At 30.1% G+C, this 27,770-nt stretch overlaps 1 protein-coding gene across 1 annotated transcript; it reads left to right on the forward strand.

Moving 5' to 3' along the window:
* The first annotated feature begins 4,617 nt into the window (after window positions 1-4,617).
* LOC142332811 (uncharacterized) lies at window positions 4,618-27,770 on the forward strand. Its single transcript, XM_075379426.1, has 10 exons — window positions 4,618-4,866; window positions 6,775-6,927; window positions 7,733-7,882; window positions 10,250-10,399; window positions 12,910-13,059; window positions 13,834-13,983; window positions 19,344-19,493; window positions 20,202-20,351; window positions 21,813-22,533; window positions 27,559-27,770. Exons 2-10 carry the CDS (start codon window positions 6,778-6,780, stop codon window positions 27,768-27,770), a joined length of 1,983 nt encoding a protein of 660 aa, XP_075235541.1. The 5' UTR covers window positions 4,618-4,866; window positions 6,775-6,777.

Raw genomic sequence — 27,770 nt, forward strand, 5'->3', positions numbered from 1 at the left:
CTGTACAAAAAAAAAAATATATAATAACGATCTACAGTCGCTTATCAATAAAAAAATTGTTATATGTTACCCCCATCTTCAGGAGAATATAGAAAGAATTGAGTGAAAAAACACATCTATAATGATGGTTCATTGCAAGTAAAAAAAAAAATCAGTTATTTTCCCATTATAAATAAATAAAAAAATTATTATGCTTTAATGAGCAAAGATTGTTTAATATGCTCAATTTACAATGTATGAACAGAATTGTGCCTTTCATATGAACGACGTAAACAAACAAATCGATTTCAACTTTAGATGACGGAGATAACATTTAACGAATCAAACTTTTTTTTTAACTAATATTTCTTCTGCTACCAATTTAGGCTACGTATCGATGGCATATAGACCCACAGTCCGATCTTTGGAACTCTTGCTAAGTGTAATCTTACGTAGCGATCATTTTACTGATAAAGCTAAATATTTAAAACTTATATTTAGGTATAAAATAAATAATAGGGTACATAGGCATACTAGGAACAGACTTTCCTTTTATGACTAGACTGATTTACCGTTAACAACTCTTCTTTTAGCTGGGCGATTATCGATGTGGTCGATGTCTGTACACCGTTATGGTCACAAGCATGAATTTAGCCGATGGCAGGATCTACCTTCACAAAAACAGACTTTGTTGGCTATAGTTGAATGAATCGACTGATTCCCGTACATTCACTTCAGCAGTAAGGCTTATACCATAATCGTCACCCTTAATGACAGACCGTTGTTCCTCTTGGCTATGTTACTGTCTAGCAACCAAGAGTGTTTATTTAATCGAGTTAATTAAATCTTGTATTCTGATCGTTAAATAATAATACATTAAATACATCGTTATGCTACTCTGTGGATTATAACACAGCAGCATTACAAAATCATAATTCTTAAAAAAAAAAAAAAATTGATGTGATTAAACATATATATATATATATATATATATATATATATGTAAATTTTTTTTTTTTAAATTCAAATATTTCATCAGCATATTGACCACTGTGCTAATTAAATTTATAAAAATAAAAATTATAAATAAAATTATTGAATATAATGAATGCTACAATAAAAAATATGTTAATTCCTGAATTTAAAAATCATAAAATTTGTTTACAAACATAACAAATGCCTAATTATTATTCAGAACTAATCCATTAGTGGAAAAAAACTCTATAGAATTTTTAGATTTCTTAGTTCTAGTTTATTAAACTGGAAATGAATTTTAACTTATTTTCCAAGTGATTATTACGCTGAGCAGTAAATATACTAAACGCAATTGAGTTTGAGTTTACTTGTTTCTTACAACTCATAATGACTTTTAATTAAAAATATAAATACTTTATTTCTTTGATTTTGTTTTTGTCAGAATTATTATAAATCATTTTAAGATGTGATTTTTTATCCTGTTAGTAGTACTGCAAAAGAAACTTCTTTAACCCTTGCATTACCAAGCAGGGTATTCTGAATAATCCAGGTTTATTTGTTCCTATAATAATTTTATCCGAAGAGATATGTAGTTGTGTTTCATGATTTTTAATCTAAAATGATTGATATTGTATTCACACTTGTGAGTGACCCATGTTTTTGGTTTTTGTAGGTATTATTGACAGGATACATTGGAGGGATTGTAAGACTACCCTGCTTGGTATGGAATGTCTTATCGTAAAACTGGCGAAAAAATTATCAATTGCCATTTTTGACAAATGTTTTCCCTTGGCTGCTAAACTACTAAAATGAAACAAGATACTGGTTGGCATCCAGCGCTCCAGTAAGAAAGAGATTCTGAAGGAATTTTTGTCTGACCGAAAGAAAAAAGTTCATTCTTTAATGTTTCGTCTCACAAATGACTCGACTGTAGTTTCCTATGTTCCAAAAAGGAGAAAATCGGTAATCGTACTCTCTACCCAGCATCATGAGAGGCAAGTGAATGGTGAAGAAAGTGAATACAATCCTGAACCACAAATTGCTTTCTACAGCATTATGTAGTGTTAAAAAATATAATATAAAACGAATAAAAGCAGGGTCTGATTTACGCCCATAAAAATGAAAACAGGAAGTTGATGTTGATGAAGTTAAATGTTAAAGTTATTAGTGCTGTATATTTGTAATACTGAATGTTACAACGACGTTATTCAATTAGACCAGAGAGGCAATGACCTCTTCCCAGATGCATCAGTAAGCCATCTACAGTTTTGTACTGGCTATTTCTGGATTCTGGGAAATTCCATTCCTCCACTATTTTACTGGTAGTAAGGCGATGGGAAGTATAAGTAATTTTACAGTATCTATGCCGCCCGCTCGCCGTTGGAATCCTTACATTACAAGAAGTGTCATAGGCTATAAAAATATGTATATATGTTTGTATAAAGTACAAACTTTAATGAACTGTGAGCCCCTATCACTGTGTTAGCTGGGTTTGAATTGAATGAACACAAACCAATCGAATTAATAAAATTACAATAATAGAAATTAATAGAATTAAACTTACATTAAATAAAATAAAATAATAATAAAAAATAAATTTAACAAATTTGTGTTTATAATAATGGGATTCCTGTGGCAACTTGGTGTCATGCAAGCATCTCTTGCGAGGTTAGACCAGTTATCAACATCAAATTGTAAAAAATGGAGTGATATTTTGGGGCGTTGTTTTGGGAGGTGCTCTTATATCGCTGCAAACAGTCGTCTGATTTTCAAAATTCAAAAGGGGGTATTTGTTAGTGGACTGATCATCATCTACCAGATGATGATTTTTCAGAAATGTTATATTTTCAGAATCAAAGAATTCTTTTTTTGTCTCAGTAAGAAAAATATGTGATACTGAGAGTATTTTATTTTTCTGAATTCAAATATGATCAACCAAGGTTTCCGAGAGACAGGCATTTATAATTCAAACATTTTAATACTTTCTGCATTCTTCATTACAAAATATTCAAATATTTGGCTCACCTAGAAAGTAAGAAATGACGATTTACTGTTACACTTCGCCTGTGGAGCATCCCTCTTGATGGTCAACAATAATCGGCCAGCATATTAGCATTCTATTTGCCTTAATACCTCTTTTCTGTAACTGAAATCTCCTGAGGAAAGTGTTCGTTGTGCTCATCGCTCACTGCGCCAAGATTTTTCGGGATGAAATCTATGTGCGTGTGCAGGAAGTGTACTTTTAAGGACATATTACGACCCAAGTTTTTATAAGATTGTCGACAATATCACAGTAATTTTCCGCCTTTCGATATCCCCAAAAAATCTGAATAAGATTTTTGAATGCTTGTCAAGCTGCTTTCTCCAAGGGATTCAATACTTTCTCAAACTTTTCATTATGCATTAGTGACCGTATTTGTAGATCCACAAATAATCCTTCAGTAATTTTTGCATCACTAATTTCAGAAAACTTTTAAGTACATGAACCAGGAGTCTCTTGCACGTCTGCAACATAGAGGCTGAAAATGAGAGGCGCAAGTACCGACCCTTGTGTGGAAGGCCGTTCTTGAGTTTCCTAGGTGAGCGTATATCGGATCCCATGATAACTTGGAACATTCTGTAGTTCAACATATTATTAAGAAAGGTAGCTGTTAGTTTGCATGTGATTACACGGGGATCTTACAAATCATGCCTTGTCCCCACATTTAAATATGTATTTTAATGTGTGATTGTGTACACGCATTTCTGAACTCTGATATTTAAAACAGTGAATATTGTTGTTCATATTCATAAAACTATATATCGCAGAGAATATTTATTTTTTAAAAATCGTGTATCAAGTTTTGATGTATTTTATTTTATGAGAAAAATTATATTACATAGAAATAGTATCAGATAAATTCTTGATTTTGCATAAATAATTTGAAATTCACCAAAAACAAAATTTATGATAAATTTGACTATCATAAAATAAATCTCTTTGAATCATATTTTTCGTATCACAAACAGCTGGTAACACTCGTGTCATAGTGCATCGTCGTTCGAAGAATTAATAGAACTAAACTAATCGAAATATATTCGACGAACTTGTTTTACATGACAAGGAATACTTCAATCCTTTTTAAACAGTATAAAATAAATATTATTTAATTTGAGGATTATTTATTCAAACTTTAATTCGTGGTATTTAATGTCGTCAGTCGATCGTTTAACTAAAATTGTTTGAATGTGTATAAACGCAGGAAGTTTTTTTTTTAACTTTTTTTGTACACAAATTTTTCTCCTCTTCGCAAAATGTTATGTCTCTATTTAAATAAAGACACGCGTAATCAAATTACAGGAAAATATTTACTAATTAAAACATAAATAACAAAGACAAAATGAAAATTAAAAAGTACACTGAAAACAGATTTTTTTGATCGACTCCAAAAGTTACATCGATTAATCGAACAATTGGATACAACAAAACAAAAAAACAATGTAATTATTTGTATTGAATATTGAGTAAAGTAATAGAAAACGCCAGGAGGTAAGTAAAGTTTACTTACTTTTTGTGAAATAATGGGACCGAGTGATATCGCCCTGTTGGAATATAGGAAATTAGTCATGATCAACAACAGACAGATATTAAGAATGATACAGAAGGCGTGGGTTCCACACACGTTTGTTCAGTAGAAGCCTTGAGAATCCATGATGGTTCCTAACTGCCACCCAATTTCATTTTTTTACATATATTGCGGACTGTAATGTGTGATTACGAACACCCCAATAGCACAGTAGTATAATTGATATGCATTCCTTTCATGTGACATCCTCGTTAACATATATATGAAATCTGTTCTGTCACATAGTGGTTGGTAGTCATTAACGTTATTTTTATTAAGTGAAAAATGTGTGTTTTATATACGTGTCGTAAGTATATTAATATAACTAAATATAATACAGAAAACTCTATAATAACACATTTAATAATTAATCGTATTTGCATAGCTAGAAGGTAAGAAATCCTTACATTATTTTTGGTAAATTATAGAAGCTCACCCGTGATGGAGTAAGACTTCATAATTAGCAAACGGGAAATTAGACATGAACAACAAGAAACAGATATTCAGTCTTATTCTGGAGGCGATATACTTTGAAGTATTCTCAAACAAGTATAAGAAAAACAGTAAACATATTTATAGAAATAAGTAAATTTCGATGTGCTAGGGTTTTTTCAATTAAAATCTATCCTACATATATATTAAATTTTATGTACTGGTCGTGATTGTTCAGTTCTCTGAAAGTAGAACGTTCTCTTAAACTTTCTATAAGAAGAGATAGATAATCTTTTATTTTTCTGTTAAATTTTTAACTTTTCCACAATGGCATCTTTGTACCACAGAAAATTAATGCAATCTGGCTTTACCAGAAACAGCGTAATAAATTTAGATGTTTAGTTAATCGTATGCTTCTCTTGAAATTTTCATCCAAAAAATCAGTTATGTGTTTATTAATGGTGCATAAGGGTTTATGAGAAGTTGCAGTATTAAAAGTTATACTGTCAAATGTTGCTGGCAGTTAGGTAAAAGGGAAAGTAGCTTGTCACTACAGTAAACAAATACTATGCTTGTGTTAAAAACACAGTATAACATTGAAATGTCATTTCATAATATGCTAATCGATAAGTATCAATTCTGGCATTTATCAGTTCAAGATGCTTGTGTGAGAGAGTTATAACTAGGGTCAGGTTAGGACACGCCTTTTTGACTCGCGTTCTTCTAATAGTTTATGGAAGACAGCCTTATTTTATGTTACTGGCATCTTAACTCTTGAATTATCTTTTTACATTTGAAAATTTTTTGATTCTATAAAAATTAAATTTTCTTCTTTTATACAAGTTATTTGGCTTCCATTAATACTTAAAAAAACTTGCAATAATCTTTGTTTAATTTAGCATCTATACCCATTACATACCACATAATTATAATTGTACCATTATAATTTAGTCTATTTACCCAGTGAATACTTTTCTTATAAAAAATATTGTATCATTTTTGGTAATAAAAAATTATGACCTCTACTGTTATTGTCTACTCTAATTAAAGTCTAATTAAAGTTTAGTTAATCGTATGCTTCTCTTGAAATTTTCATCCAAAAAATCAGTAATATGTTTATTAATGGTGTATACGGGCTTATTAGAGGCTGCAGTTTTACAAGTTTTCCATGTCAAATGTTACTATGCCAGTTAATAAAAAGGGAAAGACGCTTGTCAATTACAGTAGCCGAATAGTATGCTTATGTTAAAAATACAGTATAACATTGAAATGTCATATTATGCTAATCGATAACTCTGGTGTTTGTCAGTCGGATTCTTGTGTGACAGAGTTATAACTCTATTATTATTAATCTATTATCTTATAATATTATATCTTTTTACCTCTGAAAATATTTTGATTCTGTAAAAATAAAAATTTCATCTTTTATACAAGTAAATTGGCTTCCATTAATACTTAAAAAACATGCAATAATCTTTGTTTAATTTAGCATCGAAGTCTATATACCCAGTGAATACTTTTCCTATGAAAAATATTGTATCATTTTAGGTAATAAAAAGTGATGATCTCTACTGTTATTGTCTACTCGTGTATATTTTTTGGAGTTTTAAAAATTCATTTATACCATAAACTGTGGTTTTCATGTGGTGTTATATATAAATATATATTATTTGTATAAAAAATCATTTCCAGACATAACATACATGTTATTCCTTTAAAACCTGCTTTGATTAGTCACACTATAATAATAGAATATTATTATTACTTCATATTTTTTTTGCAGATTATGGATGCACAAATTAGTGATTCAGTTTTGGAAGAAAATCCATTATCCTTGCCCATTAAAAAAGAAAGCACGCATGAAACAGGGCAACAAGAAGAATATTTATTTGTACATCTTGCCAAGACAGATGATGGTCTGTCAGTATTTAAACAAGTAAGATTTTTTATTCTTTGTCTTTGTAAGTTAAAAACATAAAACCTAGTTATTATAAGAATTCTTAATTATTCTATTCATTATGATATTTTTATTTACATTTTATAGCCCACGTAACATTTTGCATTCATGTCTGACATGAGATATTTTGATATATAGTGTAAAAAACATTTATTAGTGCAGTATAGGGCGGTAAATAGCTTTGTTTAACAGATTGCATCTAACATTTTACGTTAGATAAACATTTTTTACAACAGTACATAACCAATAAAATACAGTAAGCAGATGCCGCATGCCTTAAACAAAGGTGATTAACATATTCATTTTATACCCACATTTAACATTTATACCCACTTTTAAAAGAGTACAAAGCTATCCCCTTGCCTTTATGAACCATGTTTAGTTACGAAAAACTTTGTTATCGGTTTCGATAATCCTTATTCTATGTCAATGCATTTTTGTTTCTAAACAAGGTTGGTATGTTTTTTTATATTTACACCAACAACCTGTTTCTTTTACCAAACTATTTAGATTGTGGTTAAGCGCATTTTTCTATTCTATTAATTTACTTACAGTGCCTACAATATTTCACTTTTCTGGCACCATCATGTGCCAATATATTGAAAGGTTCCAGTTGAATATTATTATAGAAGTACTGAAATGGATGAGTTATTTCTATGAAAATCAATTTGTTTTATCATTGTAAGAAACATAGTAGATATATTTTTAATAGATGTTAATTATATAAAGATAATAAATTATTATTATTATTATTATTATTATTATTACTTTATGTTTTCTGCAGAGTATGGATGCACAAACTGATAGTTCATTTTTTGATGAAGATCCATTATCTTCCAGTATTAAACAAGAAATCAAGCATGAAACAGAGCGAACAGAACATTTGATTGCTACTGTTGTTATGACAGATGATAAACCGACAACATCTAGACAAGTAAGATATTTTCATTTACTTTTTGATGGTTTACCTAATATTTAGCATTCTTGTTTAGCACTTGATATTTTAACTAAAATCTTAAAAAAGTGTTATCAAACTATGTGAAATGATAAAACCGTATTTGTAGAATTGACAAGTCACATGTCACTCCTGAAAACTCATGGCTTTTGATAAAGAATAAACATTCAGACAGTGGTTTTATATGAGGTTTCTTGTTTCTATCTTTATAGTGCCAAAATATACTGTTTCACATCACACAACAAACCTACTGAAATGCAGCTGATATATTCTTGCAAGTAAATTTATAATCTTTTCACAGAAACCAGTTTTATAAAGAACATTGGTGTCCTCAGAGAAACTACTTCATTGTGTCTCTTATGGTACTGTAAATGTGGCATGGCCATAACAAATTCTGTGACATAACAAACTGTTTACTACCTCCCAATTGACAGCATATATATTTTTAATAGAAGTTAATTATATAAAGATAATAAATTATTATTATTATTACTTTATGTTTTGCTGCAGAGTATGGATGCACAAACTGATATTTAATTTGTTGATGAAGACCCATTATCTTTCAGTATTAAACAAGAAATCAAGCATAAAACAGAGCGAACAGAACATTTGATTGCTCCTGTTGCTATGACAGATGATAAACCGACAACATCTAGACAAGTAAGATATTTTCATTTACTTTTTGATGTATGTTATTTACCTACAAGAGTGAGTTACACATTTCTCAAGAATTGTTATAATGTTTCTAAATCACATATATTCAGATTCATACCACAAGTTTTTAATGCGATTTATAACCTGCTGAGGTATAAACTGAGTTATTTAAAAGATTCTTAAATGCGTTCTGATTTTAAGAAAACTCTATGAGCAACAAATAGATCTTTAAAAACATAACAAAATTAATGAACATGTGGCAATGACATTTAGTGTTAGCTAGTGAACATCACTTCAGGTCAATTATGGATGTGTTGTAGTATCAAAGCTACAGTTCATTGTGTCAAGGTTTATGAAAAACTCTTGCCCAATCTTGGCCTGTGATAAAACAGTACAATAGCATCTTAGCCTTAATTAACACCTGAGATTCGAATTCAATAACACATCATTTAGAAAAAATTAGTTGATTATGAAGTTACTTATTTTTCTTCAACAGTCAACATTGATAAAATTTTGAGTAGTGATGAAAGCATCTCTTTATAAATAAATTCTATAAATTTCATTGTTAAGATCCCTAAAACTGAAAGTGAAAAAAATAAAAACATCAAACATATTCTTGGAAATAGGCAGATTTCTATGTGCTTGTGTTTTTTTAAATGAAATCATATTCTACATATAAATTATTATTTTGATTAAATTTAATGTACTTGTCGTGATTGTTCAGTTCTCTGAAAGATAGTTGTAGAAGGTTCTCGTAAACTTTCTGTACAAAGAGATACTCTCATATTTTTCTGTTAAATTTTTCACTTTTCCACAATGTCTTCCGTGTAACACAGAAAATTAATGTAGTCAGGCATCACCAGAAACGGTATAATAAATTTAGATGTTTAGTTAATCGTTTGCTTCTCTTGAAATATTCACCCAAAAAATCAGTAATGTGTTTATTAATGGTGCATATGGGCTTATGAGAGGCTGCAGTTTTACAAGTTTTCATGTCAAATGTTACTATGCCAGTTAATTAAAAGGGAAAGACGCTTGTCAATTACAGTAGCTGAATAGTATGCTTGTGTTAAAAATACAGTATAACATTGAAATGTCATATGTCATATTATGCTAATCGATAAGTATCAACTCTGGCGTTTGTCAGTCGGATGGTTGTGTGACAGAGTTATAACTAGGGTCAGGTTAGGACACTCCTTTTTGACTCGTGTTCTTCTAATACTTCATGGAAGACAGCCTTATTTTATGTTACTGGTATCTTAACTCTTGAATTATCTTTTTACCTCTGAAAATGTTTTGATGCTGTAAAAATTAAATTTTCATTATTTATACAAGTGAATTGGCTTCCATTAATACTTAAAAAACATGCAATAACCTTTGTTTAATTTAGCATCGAAGTCTATATACCCAGTGAATACTTTACTTATGAAAAATATTGTATTATTTTAGGTAATAAAAAGTGATGATCTGTACTGTTATTGCATACTCATGTATATTTTTGGAAATTTAGAAATTCATTTATACCATAAACTCTGGTTTTTCATTATTATATGGTTAGTTATAAATATAGATTATTTGTATAAAAAATCATTTGCAGACATAACCGACACGTGTTAGTGCTTTAAAACCTGCTTTGATAGTCATACTATTATAATAGAATATTATTATTACTTCATTTTTTTTTTTTTGCAGAGTATGTATGCACAAACTAGTCATCCAGTTTTGGAAGAAAATACATTATCCTTGCCCATTAAAAACGAAAACACACATGAAAAAGGACAACAAGAATATTTGTTTGTACATCTTGCCAAGACAGATGATGGTCTCGCAATATTTAAACAAGTAAACTTTTTTCTTCTTTGTCTTGGTTTAAGTTAAAAACATAAAACCTAATTAGAAGAATTCTTAATTATTCTATTCTTTATGATATTTTTATTTACTGTTTATAGCCTACACAGCATCATTTTGCATTTATATCTGGCTTGAGATATTTTGATTTATAGTCCAAAAAACATTTATTATTGGAGTATAGGGCGGTAAATTGCTTTGTTTAACAGATTGCATCTAACATTTTACATTAGATAAACATTTTGTACAACAGTACATAAGAAATAAAATACAGTGAGTAGATGCCTCATGCCTTAAACAAAGTTGATTAACATATTCATTTTATACCCACATTTAACATTGTTTATAAAAAGTGTACAAAGCTATCCTTGCCTTCATGAACCATGTTTAGTTACAAGAAACTTTATTAAAGGTTTCGATAATCCTTATTCTATGTCACTGCATTTTTGTTTCCAAACTAGGTTGATGTTTTATTTTATATTTACACCAGCAACCTGTTTCTTTTACCAAACCATTTAGATTGTGGTTAGAAACCTTGTTGGTAAGAAATCGAACAATATTAGAGATATTCAGAATTATTCTGGAGGTGAAATACTTTGAAGTATTCTGAAACAAGTTTAATAAAAACATTAAACTTATTTATAGAAATAGGCAGATTTCGATGTGCTTGTGTTTTTTCAGTTGAAATCATATCCTACATATATATTAAATTTTTGATTAAGTTTGATGTACTGGTTGTGATTGTTCAATTGTCTAAAAGGTACTTGTAGAAGGTTCTCGTAAACTTTCTACAACAAGAGATAATCTCATATTTAAAATTTTTAACTTTTCCACAATCGCTTCTTTGTAGTACAGAAAATTAATGCAGTCTGGCTTTACCAGAAACAGTGTAATAAATTTAGATCTTTAAATTTAGATCTTTAGTTAATCGTAAGCTTCTCCTGAAATTTTCATCCGAAAAATCTGTAATGTGTTTATTAATGGTTGGTTGATAATGGCATATGTGAGGCTGTAGTTTTACAAGCTTTTCATGTCAAATGTTACTATGACAGATTAATTAAAAGGAAAAGAAGCTTGTCAATTACTGTAGCCAAGTCGAATAGTATGCTTATGTTAACAACACAGTGTAACATTGCAATGTCATGTCATATTATGCTAATCAATAACTATTGATTCTGGCATTTGTCAGTTCAAGGTGCTTGTTTGATGGAGTTATAAGTAGGATCTGGGTAGGACACTCCCTTTGGACTCCTGTTCTTCTAATAGATTGTGGAATACTTTTTTTTTTTTTGTCTTCAGTCATTTGACTGTTTTGATGCAGCTCTCCAAGATTCCCTATCTAGTGCTAGTCGTTTCATTTCAGTATACCCTCTACATCCTACATCCCTAACAATTTGTTTTACATATTCCAAACGTGGCCTGCCTACACAATTTTTCCCTTCTACCTGTCCTTCCAAAATTAAAGCGACTATTCCAGGATGCCTTAGTATGTGGCCTATAAGTCTGTCTCTTCTTTTAAGTATATTTTTCCAAATGCTTCTTTCTTCATCTATTTGCCGCAATACCTCCTCATTTGTCACTTTATCCACCCATCTGATTTTTAACATTCTCCTATAGCACCACATTTCAAAAGCTTCTAACCTTTTCTTCTCAGATACTCCGATTGTCCAAGTTTCACTTCCATATAAAGCGACACTCCAAACATACACTTTCAAAAATCTTTTCCTGACATTTAAATTAATTTTTGATGTAAACAACTTATATTTCTTACTGAAGGCTCGTTTAGCTTGTGCTATTCGGCATTTTATATCGCTCCTGCTTCGTCCATCTTTAGTAATTCTACTTCCCAAATAACAAAATTCTTCTACCTCCATAATCTTTTCTCCTCCTATTTTCACATTCAGTGGTCCATCTTTGTTATTTCTACTACATTTCATTGTGGAATACAGCCTTATTTTATCTTACTGGCATCTTAATTCTTTAATTATATTTTTACATGTGAAAATTTTTTGATTCTGTAAAAATTAAATTTTCTACTTTTATACAACTGAATTGGCTTCCATTATTACTTAAAAAAAAATGCAATAATCCTTTTTTAATTTAGCATCAATGTCTATATACCTAGTGAAAACCTTTCTTTTACAAAAAATTGTACCATTGTAGGTAATAAAAAAACGATGACCTCTATTGTTATTGCCAAGTCATGTATATTTTTTGGAGATTTAGAAATTCATTTATAACATAAACTGTGGTTTTCATGTGGTGTTAGTTATATAAATCTGCATTATTTGTTAAAAAGTAATTTTCATACATAACTGACACAGGTTAGTGCATTAAAACCCACTTTGATACATAAAAAGTCTTAAATTATCTCTAACAGTATAGTTAGTTTCAAGCTCTTAACTTCATCAGATGTTATGTTTGAGTAATATTTCATTTAACATGCTTATTTTAAGTCACACTTTTGTAGTAGAATATTAATATTACTTTAAATTTTTTTGCAGAGTATGGATGCACAAACTAATGATTCAGTTTTTGAAGAAAATCCATTATCCTTGCCCGTTAAAAAAGAAAACATGCACGAAACAGGGCAACAAGAACAATTGTTTGTACATCTGGGGAAGACTGGTGATGAACTGACAATATTTAAACATGTAAGCCATTTTCTTCTTTATCTTATTTTAAGTTAAAAACATAAAACCTAATTATTGTAAGAATTCTTAATTATTCGATTCATGATAATATTTTTATTTATTGTTTATAGCCCACGTAACATTTTGCATTCATGTCTGACATGAGATATTTTGATATATAGTGTAAGACATTTATTAGTGCTGTATAGAGGGTTAAATAGCTTTGTTTAACAGATTACATCTTAACATTTTACATTAGATAAAACATTTTGTACAACAAGACGTAACAAATATAATACAGTGAGCTGATGCCTCATGCCTTAAACAAAGGTGACTAACATATTCATTTTATACCCACATTTAACATTGTTTATGAAAATGTTTTAAAAGAGTAGAAAGCTATCCCTGCCTTTATGAAGGGTATCGATAATGCTTATTCTATGTCACAGCATTATTGTTTCCAAACAAGGTTGATGTGTTTTTTTATATTTACACCAGGAACCTGTTTCTTTTACCAAACCATTTAGATTGTGGTTAAGCGCATTTTTCTATTGATCTATTAATTTATTGCCAGGGCCTACAATATTTCACTTTTCTGGCACTATCATGTGTGATTATATATTGAAAGGTTCCAGTTGAATATTATTATAGAAGTACTCAAATGGATGAGTTATTTCTATGAAAACCAATTTGTTTTATCATTGTCAGAAAAATAGTAGATATATTTTTAATAGATGTTAATTACATAAAGATAATAAATTATTATTATTATTATTTCTTTATGTTTTGCTGCAGAGTATGGATGCACAAACTGATAGTTCATTTTTTGATGAAGATCCATTATCTTTCAGTATTAAACAAGAAATCAAGCATGAAATAGAGCGAACAGAACATTTGATATCTCCTGTTGCTATGACAGATAATAAACCTACAACATCTAGACAAGTAAGATATTTTCATTTACTTTTTGATGGTTTACCTAATATTTAGCATTCTTGTTTAACATTAGATAATTTGATTAAAAGCTTAAAAAAGTGATACCAAACTGTATGTGAAATGATAAAAAGTTACATGTAGGATTGTATGATTGACAAGTCACAAGTCGCTCCTGGAAACTCGTGGCTTTTGATGAAGAATAAACATTCCGAGCGTGGTTTTATATAAGGTCTCTTGTTTCTTTCCTCATAGTGTCAAAATATACTGTTCCTCATCACACAACAAACCTACTGAAATGCAGCTGATATATTCTTGCAAGTAAATTTATAATCTATTCACAGAAACCAGTTTTAAAAATAACATTGTTGTCCTCAGAGAAACTACTTCATTGTGTCTCTTATGGTACTGTAAATGTGGCATGGCCATAATAAATTCTGTGACATAACAAACTGTTTACTACCACCCAATTGACAGCATGTTGTATTATTACTGTTAAAATATCCATAAAACATAGAAATGAATAAACGTAAGTAATATTGTACTTCATACTATTCCTATTGGTCTTTGATAACAGCCATGAGGCTACTCTTCCAGGATCTATACTTCATGCATAGTTTTTAGTGTGGTATTTATTCTGAGCGTTCCTTGTGATTTTTAATCTGTTTTTATGCTATATTTCTCTAGGATTTTTCAGTATTCATTGATTAGAATGTTTTTTTCATGTGTTTTAAATTATATTCGGTAATTATAATAAAATGATTATACGATAGTAATAAGAGTATTGCATGATATAAATCTGAAAATTAGTAGAATGTATTGAAATGCCACTATTTTTTACAAAAAAAAAAATTGCCTTTTTGAAACCATGGAGTGCATCAGCTTTCTCAAAACAATTTCTTAGAGTTTCTTTTCACTGACATTTTTAGAAAAGTTCTGTTTTAAGTACATGAACCAGGAGTATTGTCCACGTCCTTGACAAAATTGTTCATTAATTCTTGTTGATATGTAACAGAGTAGATACACATTTTTAGGCCATGGGTTTAGGTTGTTCTTTTCTAATAAAATGTTTTTTTCTGTCCCTAGTATCCCATTCACACAATAAACATCAGTAGTTTGTGTAACTAAGCTGCAGACCAAGAATAAATGCAATCATTTTCAAATCACCACAAATACTCCATTTTGAAACTGCATATTGAAGCTTTTCCAATATAGATTTAAAGTTTTCATAAGTTTCTTTCATAGTAGCAGAGTGGGCCACAGGTACTGATGGGAATTTATTGCCATTATGCAGAAGCACAGCTTTTAAACTAACTTTAGAGGAATCTATGATGAACAAGTGCCATTCTGTTGGGTTATGTTCATTACAAAGTGGCTGCATAAGAGAAGAAATGTCATTACAAAACACTAAGGCACTTTCTTCAGAAAAATAACTTTAAATTCAGAATGATTACGATAAATGCTACATATCGTATTCCTTTATAAGAAGATTCCATCCTTTTTGCCGGGAAGCAAGCATTCCAGATTGTTTTTTGGATACGTTAAATCTTTTATGAGTTCGTTAATTTTTACTTGAATCAGTAAATGAGGCTCAGATGACATGCTTTGTTCATAAGTTGTATTACCAGAATCTGTTTATTTTTCTTTCTTACGTCCACCAGACTCTGAGCTCCCTTCGTCTAATGTCACATGTTCTGGATACTTTGGTGTTGTCAATTCTTCGCAGTATGGATCTGTTCACATTGCAGATTGTAAGTTTGATTACAACACTGTATGTTTTGATTTTGATGTAATCCCTTTAATGTTTGTTAAGCAGAAATAACAGTCAAAAGAGTGATTTTTGGGTTCCCTCCAAATCATAGGAAGAGCTATGGCATGTGGCGCTTACATTTTTCCACACAGTGAGAAACCTAGAACATGATAAACAACAGATATATGGGACCCAGGCCCTTGTTTTCAAGTTCAAGAAAGTAAAGTGATTTAACTAATATAATACAGATTCCTTCTCCAGTATCTTAACATCAATTTTTTTTCATGAAAATATTTTTGAAAACGTTATTCAATAATTTGGAAAACTGCTGCCAGTGAACATTGCATTAATAATTTTTTAATCCGTAAATTTGTTAAAAAGAAGATACAGTTTGCACAAAACCCCTCAAAGAATGATAACAAGATAGAGATCAGATCTAAAAGTACTAGAGTAAAACTCAAAATTATAAAAATAATTTATTTACACACAGTAAAAAAAGTTTTTTAATGATTTCTCAATTGAAGTTGAAGCTTAACATATAATCATATAAACACATCACGAGGTAACCGAATTTTAATGAGTAGTAGTATTTTAAATCTAGTTTTAAAATAACTATTTTTTCTTACTTAGTTTTGTTAGAACCAAGGGTTTTGCAGAATTGTAAAACAGCTTATAGTAACAATGCTGAACATGTGCTCATCCAGTGAGGTGATTGCATAATCCCTTTTTCCGTTTATCCAACTGAGTTTTTTAAACACTAAACTAACCTGTGGTACATTGAGATGTTGTACTATACAATCCCTTAAGATTTACCCTAAATTTACAAAGAAGTATGATTAGCTCACAGAAGAAAGTAACTGAATACAACTTCACTTCTAAATTTCTTAAGGAAGCTCATCATGGGATACTTTTATCATGAGATTGATTTTGCAACTTCAAGTGCCAAATATCTCATGTAATGTTGCCAATAACGATGGTCAACATGATTTTTGACTCACGAGTACCAATAGGTGTATTTAATGCAGTTCTTTATGCTGTTTTCAAATATGTATTCGTAATTTCTCAATTACCTGCAGCTTCTTTGTTATTTTAATTTTTTTAAATATAAAAAAAATTTTTTTTTGTCAATTTTCAACTAAAAGATCATAGAAAATTATAAATATGATTGAATCAAATGAGCTAACTCAAATAGTAGTGTTGCTATTGTTGTGTAGATTTAGACATGTATAAATATGTACAAATGTTACCTAGTGCAGCATAGTCATCGGAACAATGCCAGTTATGAGATAGTAGTGAACCAGTAAACATGTCATTGTAAGTGCTTTGTGTGTTTGAATTATTGTGTATTACATATTTACAATTTTATTTCTTTTAATTAGTCGTTAGTTACAAAATGTCTAGAGTTTTTTAAATCATTTAACTTCTTTTTTTATGGATGTGGTGAAGTAATGCTCTAGTCCCAAAGGCGAAACCCTTACTCTGTTACTTAAAGTGTAATGAACTTTATTTTGGGTGTAAAGTCAAGACCAAACAAGGGCCCGGATCCCATATATCTGTTGTTTAGCATGTTCTAGGCTTCTCACTGTATGGAAAAATGCCACATGCGATTGTTAAATTTACTAAAATTACTCTTTTGACTAAATGATTTCTTACAAAAATTACAAGTGAATTTCTTCTCAACTGTATTAGTAGAGATAGATATGTGTTTTTAAATTACTCCGTCGAATAAACATTTTTTAGGAAAATTATATGTTACGTTTTTTGACAACATGAATAGTTAAGTGTGACTCTAAAGTAGATCTCTGAGTGAAAGACTCCTTACAAAAAACACATAACAAAAATTACTGTAGTTTAATCCTGTTAATATTAACTGAAAATAGAACCCTGGCAATAAGTGTAGATATTTTCCAAACTCATCCCCAGATTAAGATATTGGTCATTACATTTGTTCTTAAAACATCAAAGACAGAGAAGAGTAATAAGATCGGTTTATCATTTTTATTAGATATTCATCTACTGGAAGAATTGAATGAAATGAAAAATAAGAGAAAACAAGCTTAGTACTGGATGGGTGAGTCAAGTAAATAATGAAAGAATTATATACTGAAGGTCCAAAATTATATTAATTGACCATGAAGATGTCAAACAAATTATTTTAATTTCTCTTTAATACCTTCTGATGCACAAAAATGAGAGTGCCATGAGAAAAGCAGTGTATGATGAGATAAAACTTGAAATAATTGTATGTTATTTATCTACAAGATTGAGCTATACATTTCTAGAGAAATGTTATCATGTTTCTAAATCACATATATTCAGATACATATCACAAGTTTTTAATGCAATTTATAACCTGCTGAGGAATAATTTCTTAATTAAAAAATTCTTAAATTTGTTCTGATTTTAAGAGAACTCTATGAGCAACAACGTTAGATCATTAAAAACATAACAAAAGTAACATGTAGCAATGACATTTGGTGTTAGCTAGTGAACATCACTTCAGGTCAATTGTGGATTTGTTGTAGTATCAAAGCAACAGTTCATTGTGTCAAGGTTTGGGAAAAACTCTTGCCCAATTTTGGCCAGACAATGTGATAAAACAGTAGAATAGCATCTTAGCATGTAATTAACACCTGAGATCCAAATTCAATAACACATCATTTAAAAAAAATTAGTTGTTTATGAAGTTACTTATTTTTCTTTAACAGTCAACATTGATCAAATTTTGAGTAGTGATGAAAGCATCTCTATATAAATAAATTCTATAAATTTCATTGTTAAGATCTCTAAAAATGAAAGGGCCTTGGTCCAAGAGTGAAAGAAGCGTGTATTATTTACATGTCGTAAGTATATTAATATAATTACATATAACATATGTCTATGTCTACATACTACATATGTCATATGTCATATTATGCTAATCGATAAGTATCAACTCTGGCGTTTTTCAGTAGGATGCTTGTGTGACAGAGTTATAACTAGGGTCAGGTTAGGACACGCGTTCTAATATTTGATGGCAGACAGCCTTATTTTATGTTACTGGCATCTTAACTGTTGAATTATCTTTTTACATCTGAAAATTTTTTGATTCTGTAAAAATTAAATTTTCTTCTTTTATACAACTGAATTTGCTTCCATTAATACTTAAGAAAACTTGCAATAATCTTTGTTTAATTTAGCATCTATACCCATTACATCCCACATAATTATAATTATACCATTATAATTTAGTCTATATACCCAGTGAATACTTTTCTTATGAAAAATATTGTATCATTTTTGGTAATAAAAAATGATGACCGCTACTGTTATTATCTACTCATGTAAATTTTTTGGAGATTTAGAAATTCATTTATACCATAAACTGTGGTTTTCATGTGGTGTTAGTTACATAAATCTACACTATTTGTATAACAAGTCATTTCAATATGTAACTGACACAGGTTAATGTATTAAAACCCGCTTTGATATATAACAAGTCTTAAATTATTTTTAACAAAATAGTTAGCTCCAAGCTGTTGACTTCATCAGATTTTACGTTTCAGTAATATTTCATTTAACATGCTTATTTTAAGGTATAGTTTTGTAATAGAATATTAATATTACTTAATATTTTTTGCAGATTATGGATGCACAAACTAGTGATTCAGTTTTGGAAGAAAATCCATTATCCTTGCCCATTAAAAAAGAAGAACTGCAGGAATCTGTGCAAGAAGAACATTTTTTTGTACATCTTTCAAAGACAGATGATCGTCTGCCAATATTTAAACAAGTAAGCTATTTTCTTCTTTACCTTGTTTTAAGTTAAAAACATAAAACCTAGTTATTGTAAGAATTCTTATTTATTCTGTTCATTATTTTATTTTTATTTATTGTTTATTGCTCACATATAATCATATTCCATTTATGTCTAGCTTGAGATATTTTGGTTTATGGTGTAAAAAACATTTTAGTAGAGTATAGGGCAATAAATAACTTTATTTAACAGATTGCATTAACATTTTATCAACAATACGTAACAAATAAAATACAGTGAGCAGGTGCCTCACGCCTTAAATGAAGGTGACTAACATAGTAATTTTATACCCACATTTAACATTGTTTATAAAAATGTTTTATAAGAATATAAAGCTATCCTTTCCTTTATGAACCTTGTTTACTTTGTTAGAGAAACTTTGTTATAGGTTTCGATAATTCTTATTCTATGGCATTTTGTTTCCAAACAAGATTGATGTGTTTTTTATATTAATTTACTGCCAATACTTTAATTTACTGCCAATATTTCACTTTTCTGGAACTATCATGTGTGATTATATATTGAAAGGTTCCAGTTGAATATTATTATAGAACTACTCACATGGATGAGTTATTTCTATGAAAACCAATTTGTTTTATCATTATAAGAAAAATAGATATATTTTTAATATATGTTATTTATATAAAGATAATAAATTATTATTATTACTTTGTTTTGCTGCAGAGTATGGATGCACAAACTGATAGTTCATTTTTTGATGAAGATCCATTATCTTCTAGTATTAAACAAGAAACCAAGCATGAAACAGAGGGAACAGAACATTTTATTTCTCCTGTTGCTATGGCAGATGATAAACTGACAACACCTAGACAAGTAACATATTTTCATTTACTTTTTGATGGTTTACCTAATATTTAGCATTCTTGTTTAACACTGGATATTTTGACTAAAACTTAAAAAAATGATACCAAACTGTATGTGAAATGATCAAAAGTCTGTGTAGGATTGTATGATTGACAAGTCACTGAAAACTTGTTGCTTTTGAGTAAGAATAAACATTCCGTGCAAGGTTTTATATAAGGTTCTTGTTTCTTTCTTCATAGTGCCAAAATATACTGTTCCTAATCACACAACAAACCTACTGAAATGCAGTTGATATATTCTTGCAAGTAAATTTATAATCTTTTCACAGAAACCAGTTTTATGAAGAACAATGTTGTCCTCAGAGAAACTACTTCATTGTGTCTCTTATGGTACTGTAAATGTGGCACAGCCAGAACAAATTGTTTGTTTACCTCCCAACATGTTGCATTATTGCTGTTGAATCATTCATAAAACATAGAATGAATAAATGTAGGAAATATTGTACTTCTTAATACTTCGTGTATAGTTTTTAGTGTGGTATTTATGTGTTTTCTGAGGGATCCTTGGGTTTTTAATGTGGTTTTTTTGCGATTTCTCTATGGTTTTTCAGTACTCATTGATTAGAATCTTTTTTTCATGTGTATTAAATTATAATCGGTAATTATAATAAAATGATTATTCAGTAGTAATATGACTATTGCATGATATAAATCTGAAAATTAGTAGAATATATTGAAATGCTACTATTTTTTAGCAAAAAAACATGCCTTTTTGAAGCCATGGAGGGTATCGGCTTCCTCAATACAAAGTTAATTTCTTAGAATTTCTTTTCACAGAGAATTGAATTCATATTTAAATGGTAGTATAAAGTAAAATTTGTGCTTAAATAGTTGGCAGCTCACAAACATCCACTAGAAACTGTAGAAACCATCCCCAGTATTGAATTCACTTTGCACAGTCTCTGGCCAATAACTTTTGAATTGCTTTATATGGGAAAAGACTGTGCTTATTACAAATTGCCTTGTTGCAGTTGTTTTTCTGTTAAGCTAACTTTTGCACGGATTTGTTAAGACTACATCACATAGTAGTCGATACGTCTTCATCAAGTACTTATGGTCTACCACTTCACTGATATTTCTTAACTGAACCAATCTCCCCAAAGTCTTCGATTAGTGTTCTTACGCTATATCGACCACTATACCTGGAAATCTAATAAAATACTAATCTTTCACTGTCTGTATATACTCCTTGTGCTTATGAAGATGTGTTAAATGAGAAATATTCACTGTTCAGTGTGCACATGGAAAGACAGCCTCAATCGTTTAAATATAATGAACAGACAGTGACAGCTTAAATATGAACATAAGATAATTAATATTAAAGTATAAGTTGTCAATTTGTAGTTGGAATTATTAAAAATAAAAAATTTTCCGACAGACTTTTAAGTTAACAGTTACATTTTTTTTTTAGAATCTTATTGAAGAGGTTATCGATGATGTGGAGGAAAGAATTACTGAAAGTAGTTTTCAGAGATCAAAATGTGTGGTTTGCAATGAATTAAAATATAAGTGCATATGTGATAATGCCAGCGATGAAGAATATGATGATTTCAACACTTTTTCTTTTAACGAAAAGTGCCTGCAAATTACAGAAAAACCTGTTAAAGAAAGGAATGTCGTATCTTCTCATCTTCCTATTCACACATGTGTTTTTTGTAAGGAGTCTTTCACTCAGGGATCTACATTAGAGTCACACTTATCTATTCATGTTGTCAAAAAAAACTTAAAATGTAATTTTTCTAAAAAAATGTTTATTCGACACAGTAAGTTAAAATCACATATCTCTACTAATACAGATGAGAAAAAATACACTTGTAATTTTTGTAACAAAACATTTATTAAAAAGGGTAATTTATTAACACATCTCTCAATTCATACTGGTGATAAGAACTTCACTTGTAATTTTTGTAAGAAAATGTTTAATCATAGCAGTAATTTAAAAGCACATCTCTCTATTCACACTGGTGAGAAGAAATTCACTTGTAATTTTTGTAAAAAAACTTTTAGACAAAGCAGTCATTTAAAAAGACATCTCTCTATTCATACTGGAGAGAAGAAATTCACTTGTAATTTTTGTAAGAAAACATTTAGTCAAAAGAGTAGTTTAAAAAGTCATCTCTCTATTCATACTGGTGAGAAGAAATTCACTTGTAATTTTTGTAAGAAAACATTTAGTCAAAAGAGTAGTTTAAAAAGTCATCTCTCTATTCATACTGGTGAGAAGAAATTCACTTGTAATTTTTGTAAAAAAACTTTTAGACTTAGCAGTCATTTAAAAAGACATCTCTCTATTCATACTGGTGAGAAGAAATTCACTTGTAATTTTTGTAAGAAAACATTTAATCGAAAGGATAATTTAAAAATACACCTTTCTATTCATATTGGTTAGAAATATTTTACATGTAATTTTTATCTATAAACTTTTACACAAAAGTTAAATAAGGTTGACAGAGTGGTATAAATTATCTCTATTTAGTATAGGGTCTTTGCAGTTTGTAGCTATTTTCTTTTTCTTTTGTCATTGCATATACACTATTATTAAAACTAATTATTTTATACATAAGATGATTTGGAATGATTTATATAATGTATGTATAATTCTTTTAATAAAAAAACTTTTTAATAACTTGTTTATTAAATGATTCATATTTCCTTGTTTTCAGTTTGTCTAAGAAATATGGAGACATGTAGGACAAATTTGTGAATACATTTATGGTTATTGAAAATTAACTTTTTGAGACCACATGCAAGATTTTTTTTCGATAAACTTCTAAAATTTTTCCATCAACACCATAAACCCTACACTATAGAACTTCCATGGTTTCTATTCACCAACTTTTGGTTTATGGCTTATGGTTTCACAGACCTTTTTTGAAACTAATTTAACACCATTCAGGGTGTTGTTGCAGAGACTGAGACAAATTATATGCTAACGGTATTATGTACAGCTATATGGTGGACGCATCAGAACCTTACAGTCAAGTTCTCTCAATTGTTGACAGGTTGTTAAAGATGTATGTGGTGTGGCAGTTAACACCGTGTCGTATGAAGTCCTTTCTGTTGACCAATTGAGGTCGTTTCTTTTGAATTGCTAGGTGCAATAACTTAATTGTCAACACTACAGGTCTGAGTCTGTCATACTGCCTGGCAGCAGCAGCTTGTGATGCACAGTGCCGTTCAAGTCTCGCTAAACACACAGCATAATCTTCCTGGTCATCAGCGTGGGCTTTGCCACAGACTATGGAGTTTCTCTTCACTTCAGTCACAATGTTTTTCGCACGTTGTTTTCTTAATTTTTAAGCTTCCATGTTGTCAAAATTAAAGACTTCTTACAGGGGATCTTTCATTTGTACAAATTCACATTTAAAATTTATATTTTAAATACTGGTCTCGTTCGTACCCCGTGTTTTATTTCTATCGAAATAATTATTTACTTTTAGAAAAGGACATTTAAAATCAAACACAAAAAAATAAATAGATGTATAAACTATATTTATACTTGCATTTTTAAAATCAAAGGCGTTTAAACTTTTAATACCAAATTTAAAGAAAGAGAAATTAGATTCTTAACGATTCAGAATATTGCACCTCGATTATTCTGATAAGTAGAAATAATAATAAAAAAGATAGATTTCTAAAAATCTTTATAATTCATTTTTTTTATTTTTAACGAGCTGATAAACTGTATTTGAAACACCGAAACACAAAACACAAATTTAATAATATTAACGTATTTATCTGAGTATTGAGAGTTAACCCCTCCCCATCGTTTACGCAAAACATTTAATGGGATAAACCGTTTTAAATAGTTCTTGGTATGTCAAAATGAATAAACGAAAACAGAATTGTCACACAGTTATTATTGCTTGACTTGCAGTAAATAGTTTATGTTCAGCTTATGGTTTTTTGAGAAAAATATAATACATACAGATACACACCAATTTAAAGTTATTTTATATAAGACATATGCATTTGAAAAGCAGATAATAATTAAATAATATTAAAGCCTTTTGTTTTAACGTGATTATAATTTATTTTAAACAAAAAATTTTGCGGCAAGATCTTCTAATAAAATGTTATTACAAAAATTTATTTTTATTGAAATTCCTTAAATTCTATTCATAACAATCTATAGACAATCAGGAAAATGTATTGGGATTTGGGAAAAGGTTTCATACTACTCTTCTGATAGATTATTTCGGATCGAAAATATTCTTTAAAGATTAATCAATGCAAAACTCTATTATTAATTTTACCTATAAATTAAAAAAAATTGTTTTTATTGTATAAAATTAGGGTATTTTTAAAAACTGTGAGAAAAATAGGATTAAATTCTTTAATTTCTAAATTTTAGAAAACATTTTTTTTCACTTCTTATTTTTATGTAATATTTAGTTAATCCTGTTTCTAACTTACTAGAAATTGTATAACTCGTTGAAAGGATGCTGATTTGTATACCCAGTCCATGAAGCGCTGAATACATCATCTACTTTTGAACGGCATTGTCATGCTGATACGTGAAAGTAAATTCGGTTCAGCGAAGAAGGTATGGAAAAAATACTTCAGGCCTCGTTTATTTTAGTAAGCCTGACACATGATGTTTGTAATTATCAGGAACGGCGACGTAATTTTTAGAGGTGATTTTTCCTGTGTCAGGTTGCCGATAATCTTTTTAATTACGATACCCGTTATAACGGGTACCGACTTAAGAGAACCGCTAACGACTAAACTCAGTCGCCGCATGTAACATTTTACGAATGAAATGAACGAGTTAAATTAAATTCTACAACTACATTAGCAAAAGTTTATATATTTACCAAATTTTTACAAAACACGTTCGAAATAAGCGGTCCGACGGAAGCATGCATCTTTGTGCTCGAAAGAGCATATTGAGAGACGCGTGACGCAAAATGTTGTTGAAAATTCGTTTTCAGTTCATCGATAATGTGGAGGATTTGGTTCGTAAACTCTTTCCTTGAAAAAGCCCAAAACGAAAATCTGAAGAGAAATCCGGCAAACGCTGAATCCATCGACCTCTACTGACAATTCGTTCTTTTACACACAAAAAACCGCACGAACGCGTGCTAGTGAATTTTTTTTATGTTTCTCCGTCGTATTTGAAGAAGCCGTCCCCTTTTCACCGTTTGTTAACCGATAGTAGAAATCGACAAAAATTGTACGGTAATACTTCTGTACCGACAGTCCGGTTGCAAAATAAAGTGCTGTTCGATATCAGAATCGTATCATACACCGAATTTCTCATCATGAAATGGACGAATAAAAATCCGGTGTCGCTTTTCAGTCATCCTGTACCTTCTTTTCTTTCTTTTGCTGTTTAGCCTCCGATAACTACAGTTTAGATAATACTTCAGAGGATGATATGTATGAGTGTAAATGAAGTGTAGTCTTGTACATTCTCAGTTCGATCATTCCTGAGATGTCTAGTCATCCTGTACCTGGTGCCAATCGAATTAACACGCCCGGTTAAATGAAACCGTGTTTCGACCGACATGAATGAGTCTATTTCTTCAACGATAATGTTTTTTAAACGCCGGACAGAACAATTAAAACTTTTCAGTTTCTATTCTCTTAGATTTTTGCAAAATTGTTACACGATACGATTTCAAATTAAAATCGTGAAGAATCTTACGGCAAGATCTGCATTTTTTACCGCTTTGTTGTGATAACATATATAAATGTTTTCGACCGGCAGAAATTCTTTGAATATCAGCTTTTGCCTCCGGAATCGTTCATTTCGTTTTGCCTTTGAAACCGATCCCGTTGAACGCTACTTTTTAAACAAATAGCGTACGCTATTCTGCTGGGCTACTGGCATTCGGAAATCTTTCCGCGATTATTTGACGCGTTTCCTGAAAGGATCCAGAACGCACTTGCCGTTTCCCTTTAAAACCTCTTCCCTCGACCGAATAAGGCGTTTTAGAAAAATACAACTGTAAAGAACGAAACTATACAGCGCTGAAGCACGAACGGTTTGCAACCGACAGTTAACAGACGTAGTAGTAGAAAGAAGCAGCGTTAAAAGCGACCTCAAATAATTGTATTTGGATCGGTTCGGTTCGGTTTTAAGTCTCTCATCTTGTGCATATGAATGTAATTTCCCTCCGTAAATATCATTTGGAACTAATATAAACTGTAACATAATAAAATACAGAATTAGTAAACTGAGTAAAAAATGTGAATTTTCCTTTTCAATTCTTATTCGACTCCTAGTAAACATCTGATTCTTTTGCAGTTCAATTCGATGTTTAGTAAACTTAGAAGCCTATCGCTTCTAATGCGCATGCTCTCTTTCTCTTCTTCGCCCGTTCATACTCCTTTTAGCCGTTCATACTCCTGTTCGACCCGGTTGAAAAAAAATCTGATTTTTTTTCGGTTGAATGCGATTTTTAGTAGCCTATCACTTGTAATACGCATGCTCTATTCCCTTCCATCTACCCGACGATTCTCCTTATTTCATCTCTTATTCGATTCCTTTACGAAAAAAAGCTTATATCAACAAACCTCATCGCTAAATAGAGAAGGGAAAATTTAAACTGTTAGGCACACGTTCTATATCACATCATTATTCTTTTTTCTTTTAATTTCATTCGGGGGGAAGCTATGTTGCACAATATTAATTACTGTCGTTCTTTTACACGTACTATCATGCTGAAGATATTTGTTACAATTATTCTTAGTAGACGGATAAAAGACGACAGTGGATTCTGTTTTCATGGTGGATAATCTTTGCGTGTTTTATTTAGAGTTGTGTTTTTAGTTTGTTTATATTTTTTTATTTGGGCCGACTCAATTTCGTAAGATTTTTTTACTTTACATAATCAGAAGACGATTTTTTTCTAAATGTTTATCGGTATTATTTTTTTAAATCATTAGTTTTTACGTAAGTAGATATTTTATAAGCACTTTTAAAAAAGTATATTTTGTTTTTAAAATTATAAACATGAGCTGCAGAAAAAGAATCGCGTCTGGACTTGCTTTTCCGAAGCAAGCCCCGGAAAAGCTTTGTGTAATCTTTGCCGTAGTTCATTATTCTGTGCCGGTGGGACGACTAGTAATCTATCTCGTCATATTAAAGTTAAACACCCAGGAGTTGATATTCCAAGACAAAAAAAATCCTTGTCCTGATTATGTTTCAGAAATGCATTATAATTTAAATCCTACTACGTCTACTGCGACTGAACCAAATGAATCGCAGCAATTAGCCCTTAAATTAACAAAACTTGTTGAATCGCCTAATCCTTCTTCTGTGCATCCAATAACATCTTTGTCCTCAATAAACAGAAAAATACAACAGTTGTCCCTTACTTTGTTACAAAACCTGTTCCTCAGAGTAAAAGCCGAGCGTTAG

The sequence above is a fragment of the Lycorma delicatula genome, chromosome 12 (assembly GCF_047948215.1).
Source record: "Lycorma delicatula isolate Av1 chromosome 12, ASM4794821v1, whole genome shotgun sequence".
NCBI lineage: Eukaryota > Metazoa > Arthropoda > Insecta > Hemiptera > Fulgoridae > Lycorma > Lycorma delicatula.